The sequence below is a fragment of the Protobothrops mucrosquamatus genome, unplaced genomic scaffold (assembly GCF_001527695.2).
Source record: "Protobothrops mucrosquamatus isolate PMUCROS unplaced genomic scaffold, P.Mucros_1.0 scaffold916, whole genome shotgun sequence".
NCBI classification, from domain to species: Eukaryota; Metazoa; Chordata; class Lepidosauria; order Squamata; family Viperidae; genus Protobothrops; species Protobothrops mucrosquamatus.
This window is the reverse complement of record NW_015387167.1, coordinates 68,359-76,383: the sequence shown is the minus strand read 5'-3', so window position 1 is coordinate 76,383 and position 8,025 is coordinate 68,359. Positions and strand designations below refer to the sequence as shown.

The 8,025-nt window shown below is 37.8% G+C and overlaps 1 protein-coding gene across 1 annotated transcript in view; it reads right to left on the bottom strand.

Moving 5' to 3' along the window:
• Positions 1–5,051: 5,051 nt before the first annotated feature.
• The window catches only part of LOC107290525 (microtubule-associated protein 1B), a 34,161-nt gene continuing 31,187 nt past the window's right edge, over positions 5,052–8,025 (bottom strand). Inside the window, exons 20-21 of the mRNA XM_015819410.1 lie at positions 6,220–6,246; positions 5,052–5,176 (exon numbers count right to left, since the gene is read on the bottom strand). Coding sequence (XP_015674896.1) covers positions 5,052–5,176; positions 6,220–6,246 — 152 coding nt within the window. The remainder of the gene's footprint in view (positions 5,177–6,219; positions 6,247–8,025) is intronic.

Genomic DNA, 8,025 nt, shown 5'->3' with positions numbered 1-8,025 from the left:
AAGAAGTACATCTATATAAATCTGCATACTTTGAGAGTTTGGGCCTGTTTTCGATACAGGCAGTCATTTACATATGACTGTAATAGCGTCTGCCCATTACGGTTATACATTGTAAAGTTTGTAAAAGTACTAGTTAGACTAAAACACCGGTAAAATCACCATTAGTAATTTACTTATGGTACCAATAATTCGTTTAGGTACCAAGAGATACCCACACCAAAACGTCTTTTGGTCTTTATTCTCGGTCAAAAGTTGGTTGACTAACACTTTTATGTCAGTACACTAGTGCCCTACGACGTTTACCGGTAGATACACCGAAATAACGCGAGCGATCACGTGACCTTGGAGGGGATCTGACCATTGGAACTTAGACTCTGGGTCGTAAATAGTCCCAAAGAAGGTCTGTTGTAACTTTGAATGGGCACTAATCGACCAGTCATAAATCAAAGACTACCTGTCAAGTGTATGTTGCATACACTGCACATATAATGGCACTTTTGTTAAGTTAATGTAGAAATATTTCACTTGTAAAAACAAGCTGTACATATTGTCCCAGAGGTACTTTTCCCAAAGGCAACTGGACTTTGTTTTTCCTTGAAGATGTTTCGCTTCTCATCCAAGAAGCTTCTTCAGTTCTGACCAAAGAAGTTTCTTGGATGAGAAGCAAAACGTCTTCAAGGAAAAACAAAGTCCAGTTGCCTTTGGAAAAAGTACCTCTGGGACAACGATGACCTGGATGACTGAGAATCTCCACAGACATCAAGCTGTACATGTTGAATTATCGTAATCTAGCATACAATATATCTGAGAAAATATAAATGCTGTGAAAATGGAAAGTTTTGAGATATAAAGAAGTTGACAGGAATTTTTGGCAGATTATGGATATTATGAATTGTGTTTCTGTCATTTTTATTTTCTTGTAAGATAAAAGGGCTAGTCTAGACTTATTATTTCAGATACAGACTAGTCTTCCTGAATAAATGTCTTTCAGATATGTTGGATTATGTTTCCGACAATCCCTCAGAAGATCAATGGACACTGGTTCAGGATAAAGGGGTAGCTGAAGGGTGCACATTAGGAAAGTCTGATCTGTTTTAATGCCAAAACTGAATATATTGGATTTTGCCTTGGGATTTGATATTATTGTTCTAATGTGGTCTGTTTTGCAGATTATCTCCAGTCAGTATCCATTTCATATCCTTGTAAAATGGCAGACATTTAAAATTATTTGAAATATTGATTACAGCTGCAAGTGAGGGGCATGTCAAACAGTTTAACATCTATTGAGTAGAAAGATAAGACATAAGTAAAAAGGTAAATATAAATTTAGAAGGCAGAGCCTTGACTTTTCATGCAGCTATGTTAAATGAAATTTTTTAGATTTAAATAATTAAAAAATAGCATGCACCAATAGCCCTTTTAATGCAAATAAAGTTCCTGATGTTGCAAAATGCTAGACAGCTGCCACAAGCAATTAATTAGAGGCCTGTCAAAATAGGTAGAAAGAAAGAAATAGATAATGACTTTTAAAATATAATTTCAATTACTTGTATTCATTCCTATTATTACTGATAGATATAGAAATAGATAATTTAGGGTTTCCTTCATGTTAATATCTTTACTTTCCTCATTTAAAAATAATGCAAAGATTATTCAAATTCAGTTAAGTTAATACATTGGTATTCATAGGTGTTCTTCAATTACCCATCGGATAAGAGACAACTGATAACACAACACAATAATCAGTGTAGTAAGACATTATCTCAAGAGTAGCAATCTACCAGTATATACTTGTGTAGCTGTCCTCTATATACTTAAAATAGGGGCACAAATATTTAAAGAGAGATATTTGCAGCATATTATATTAATTATATATTGATTATCATAGCAGTATAAAAGCTTATAATATTTGACAAAATGAGTAAGAATAAAGTATGAAATTTGGTGCAAATTGGCATCAAGACTAAATGTGGCTAGAATAAAGCCATGTTATCATAATGTGTTGCTAAATTTGTATTCAATTCAGAGATAATATGATCATAGGTGAACAGAGGGGATTCATTTTGTAGTCATAGAAGACCTGCAGTAGAGAAATGGAGGGATTATAGGATTTAAAGAATAAAGAAAGAGTACAGAGAAGAACAACAAAGATGATTAGGGGACTGAGGCTAAAACATATAAGGAACGGCTGCTGGAATTGGGTATGTCTAGTTTAATGAAGAGAAGGATGAGGGGGGACATGATAATAGTGTTCCAATATCTCAGGGGCTGCAACAAAGAAGAGGGAGTCAAGCTATTTTCCAAAGCACCTGAAGGCAGGACAAGAAGCAACGGATGGAAACTAATCAAGGAGAGAAGCAACCTAGAACTAAGGAGAAACTTCCTGACAGCTAGAACAATTAACCAGTGGAACAACCTGCCTCTAGAAGTGGTGAATGCTCCAACACTGGAAGTTTTTAAGAAGAGACTGGACAGCCATTTGTCCGAAATGCAATAATGTTGACTATCTGTAGCTCGGGTGTAGGATGATGGTGAAGGTTCATTCTTCAAGCTTGTGGGTTGGTTTCTGAACATTTGGTTACCAGACAAGGAAACACCTTCTGCAGAGTTTAGGGGATGTCAGTGTCAGTGTTCTTCTGTTTATAAGGGCTTCAGGTGTGGGTGTCTCAAGTGAGGGTCTATGATGGGTGATGGGTAGAACTGCAACCAATTCTACGTGGGACAAACATCATGTCAATTAAAAACCAGGATCCACGAACACCGGCTGGCAGTCAAATGCCGTTATCCCAAATCCTTAATCTCTACCCACACCAGCACCAAACAGCACCAGTTAGATTGGAGCAACACAAAAATCATTGGCCACGCTACCATCAGCCACACTCGCGAGTTCATCAAGGCCTGGCACTCCACAAGCAATTCCATCAACAGACACATTGACCTACAACCAGCCTACAAACCCCTCAGTATCCAAATCAACCGCACAGCCAACCAGAAACAGCACCGACTCTCAACCAACCCACGGAAGCCCCCCCCCAGCAGTTCACCTCCCAATGACCCTGACCTGATGTAACCTTCCCATCAAAAGACCTATCACAAAACTCTCACCTGACACACCCATACCTGATGCTCTTATAAACAGAAGAACTGACATCCCCTAAACTGACACTGACATCTCCTAAATTCTGCTGAAGATGATACCTAGCTTAATAATGAAATGTTCAGAAACCAGCCCACAAGCTTGGAGAACTTTCACCCTCAACTATTAATACCTCTGAATAGAGGTTCCCAAACTCTTCAGCTCATTAACCCTTCATAAAGTTTCAGATTGTTCATCAAACCCCAAATATTTATTATATAAAATAATTTAATACATACTACTTTAACTAGTATTATTATTATTATTATTAATAATAATAATAATAATAACAACAACAACAATACTGGATAGCCCCATTGACTCTTAGGGTTGATGTTGACCACTCAGGAGAACCCTACTCTAAAAATATGCAGGAGGTCTGCTGTCTTCTGTTGGCTATACAGGTAGTCCTCAACTCAAAACGGTTCATTTAGTGATAATTCGAAGATACAACGGCACTTTAAAAAGTGACTTTTTCAAACTTATAACCAAACATCGTGGGGGTACCAGTACACTAAATATAAACCTACGAACCGTTAACTGAGTGTAAATGTTGCCAACGTCACAGGACCTCGGTACACTGGGGGAAAAACGTTTGAAGATTGTTCGTTTCAGTTATCCTTTCGTTCTAAGTGAATTGTTGGTACAATGATTGAATTGTTAACACTTAAGTGAATTGTTTACACCGTTGAAAGGTCGTAAAATGGGGCAAAACTCACTTAACAACATAAATTTTGGGCTCAGTTGTAGCCATTAAGTTGAGGATTATCTATATTGTAATGGCACAGAAATACTAGCAATTGTATGAGAGTCACAGTAATTTTTACCAGTTATGCTCTATATTTAAACATTTGTTTTGTAGCAAACTGCAACCTGTAATCCACTACAGGGAATACGCTGCTTCTCTGTACATGGATAGTTTCCATAAATCATAAAAAGAGATGCCTCCTGAGAACAGCTACACTTTATATTCTCTGACATCATCTATGCAAAGCCTCTTTTAATTACTTTTACTTTGCAACATAAGTAATTCTTACTATATTATTTAATATTATGCTCCCTATGGCAATAAAACATGGTATGTAGTACAAAGATGTTCATTATTGGCCCTGAATGGAAGAGTTCCAAATGTGTCAATCTGCTACAGATTGAGTTATTGCATTTAAAGTCTTCTTATCCAAGGGAATTCACATTGGGTTAATTCATGGGGCACCCCTGAAAGTTGTTGATGGAACCAGGGATGTCTGCAGGGAAAGGGATCAAAAAAGCCAACATGCAATCAAAGCTCCACCCCTTTTTACATGCATCATGATGCATGTTAAAAAGAGGCAGGCTTTGTAGACACGATCTTGACTTTGACCTTCTCCTTGCAGCCATCCCTGAAAGAAACACTGGTATTTCAGTGTTCTAGCTCTTTACTATGTAAATTATTTATATTCTTTACTGTTTTAAAAAAAGATAATGGAAAGTAAAATATTAATCACAATTAATCGCCAAATGCATTATTTAAGCTATTCGGCTAACAATAGTTAGGAAATTCTATTAATTCAGTATGTTAAAGTGCACAACCATCTTTTCAGAAAAAGATGGAATAGCAGCAAAGACATTATTAGCAACCAAGTTAACAAGGCTATTTAAATTGCAAGTTTAGAAAAAGCATTCACATGCAAAGCAGGGCAGCAAGTATAAGTATAACATGACACATCTTGTAATTTCTCTGGACTTGGCGAAAAATTAAAGAATCTTACTTCAATGGAAGAAAAGGAGAAAAAGATAATGTTGGGTTGTTGTTCTTGGCTTAAATAATAGGGATGCATCATTCTGTCCTTATTCATAAGTAAGCACGATTTTTTCTTTGTTGGGGGGAGCATACAATATTGTAGAATAGCAATAATGTCAGATGTTCAAGGCCTTATTATTCTGCTCGGTTTGTCAATTCCATTTCCCATTTTGCCAAGTGGTTGTGTGAAGTAAGGATATTAGAATAAATACCTGGTTTGGCTGGATGAACTCTTTTTTCATGCCCAAGAACCTCTTGTTCTAAAAGGTGGGAGCAATATAATATAAACTCAACATTGTTTTGCTGTTGTATTATATTAATAGCTTCTGCTCTTAACTTTTACATTCTTTTCAGATGGATTTCACATGAAACAAGTCGTTTCAGAATTACTGAGAGAAGAGCTACAGTGTTAGCCCTATCTTCTGATGATCTCAAACTAGCATGCAGTAGATAGTGAATCTACATGTGTGGTCGTGCTTAGGCTTTCTCTAAGAAGATAAGCCTACACACAATACAGTTTTGGAATGTGTGTTAGCAGTCTGTTGGGAACATGCAAATGGTAAGTCACTACTCTTGGTAACTTCATAATATCTCCTTCATATGAAAGGAATAAGGTCCTAGGGTGACTAGGGCCATCAATCACTGCAGGATGGAACCTATTAAGATGGTTAGACTTAGCAGGTTTCTCAATGACCTGAAGGCACTTCTGTTAGGCACCATTCCATTTTGAAGAGCTCCATGAAATGAAACAGGTGAAAGAAAATGGGTTTCCAGTTGGGCTAGTCTAGTTCTATTAGAATCCTGGTCAATGCCCTCTCTACATGGCTGCTTCTTCAGAAATATCATGACATTTCTAAGTTAGATTTGCAAGGTCACTGAAACAGGATTAATATTGTACTTCACAGTAATTTATTCATAGATCATCAGGATAGACAATGCTGGGGGCAAAACCTTTCTATTGCTCAGTAAAATCATACATACTATAGGACATTATTATACAGTCTGGAAAATGATGTGACAGTCACATATATAACTGGAGTAAAGGTATGATTATAACCACATTTCAATGAGCAAAATACAATATCCATCTGTATGTGAATGGAACTCAATGTAAGGTGGTTTCTCCTTATGGAACCTCAAGATCTATTCTGGAGAATTCCCAAAGCCCACAGCTGGTTTAGGAGATAGGCAAAGGATAAATGTTTGCAACTGTCAGTAAAAACACAACTGGGGAATATCACCAAATTCTAACCATGATCACTATTCCTGTATTTTTTAATAGCTGTAAAGTTTAGAAACTTACTTGGTGGTTTATGTTGTGCCTCCTTGCCTAAAAAAAAAGAAAACAAAGTGGAAAAAAAATAAAATAATGAATTTTAATTTCTGTATCCCTTGAATCTTTAGAAAATAAAGATTGCAAAATGAAACATTTTTATAGCTGAAAGTCACAATAATGTAATTTTCTATGCAATGGTTTTCCAGGCAATAAAAGTCAATTTATGGTAATAGTCACTCAAATTATGCACCACCAGAGTCATAACAGTATCAGCAATCTCTCCAATATCCAAAACAATAAAAAACCCTACATCTTGTTAGGGTTTAACCTCGGTTTTTTCATCCCATCCAGATACTTATAGCTTCCAATTACAGGATGTGGCCTTCCACATCACCTCCATGGTGGCAATGTATTGTTAGATACTTTGTTGTAAACCTACCAAAGATCTTCTTCAATGATCTCATATAAATGCAGAATCAAGAAGACCAGTCTATGTGACACTTTACAGGAGAGTACCCAAAAGATCAGTCTTTTCTTTCCCACTACTTCCTGCTTAAGAAAGAATCATAGAATCATAGAGCTGGAAGGGACCTTGAAGATCTTCTAGTCTCACTCCTTGCCCAAGGCAGGAGACTTTATTCCATCCTGGTCAAATGGCTGTCCAATCTTTTCTTGAAGACCTCCTCAGCGGTTGGACTAGAAGACCTCCAAGATCGCTTTCAGCCCTATGATTCTTTGATTTTAGCAATGGAGCACCCAAAACTCCAGGAGGTAAGCTGTTCTACCAATGGAAGGAGATCCATTGAAGGAGCTAAACTATTGTAAAACCATGCCTCCTGTCCTTAGCCCCTGCAAGTGGCCCAAAAGGGGAGCATGGTCTATAGCAGTGGTTCTCAACCTTTTTAATGCCGCGACCCCAACCGGTCGTAAGTCGAGGACTAAACCGGTCGTAAGTCGAGGACTAAACTGGTCGTAAGTCGAGGACTACCCAACCGGTCGTAAGTCGAGGACTTTTCATGCCCGGGAGCGCCACGCATGCGTGGTTCCGCCCCCTATGCCAGCCGAGGCATAGCTGGCAAGCGGCAGAGATGGAGCAGGCCGACCACCAGCTGGCCCAGCCCAAGGGAGGTAAGGCACCCGCTGGAAAAGGGGAAAAAATGGCGGACAAAAGAAATGGCGGACAAAAAAATGGCGGACAGCCTTGCTTGGCGACCCCCATGAAATGGTTGATCGACCCCAAATGGGGTCCCGACCCACAGGTTGAGAACCACTGGTCTATAGTATCAAACATCACTGAGATAGCAAATAAGACCAGGAGAGATTCATTGCCCATATCCAGACCTTGACAGAAGTCATCCACCATAGGACAAGTGTCATACCATATGTTAAAGGTCAATGGAACTTTTATCAACATTATAGACTATTAATTTATAACTTTTATATTCTACCTTTCCACTGAAAATTACACAAAGATGCAGATAAAATAATGTTGGGATGTAAACATTGATAAGAAATATATAATAATACTTGGCAGATTACAAGTATTCTGCTAAATCTGTTAGGAAGCATAATGCCTGCCTAGATAGAACTAGCTTTGCCTGCTGGGTCCACCTTGGTAGAAATTACCCAATATCACAGGATTCAGAAGGAAGGAGATAGGATGATATGATTTACGTTGCAAGAAGACACATTCCAATAGCATGTTAGAACATTACATAGTGAAATCCAGTATCCAGTTGTGTTTAAATGGAGACATCTATTGGAAATGCTCTATTTTTGATCCTGGAAGACGTGAATTGGACTAAATAGATCTACTGATCTCTACGATTCTAT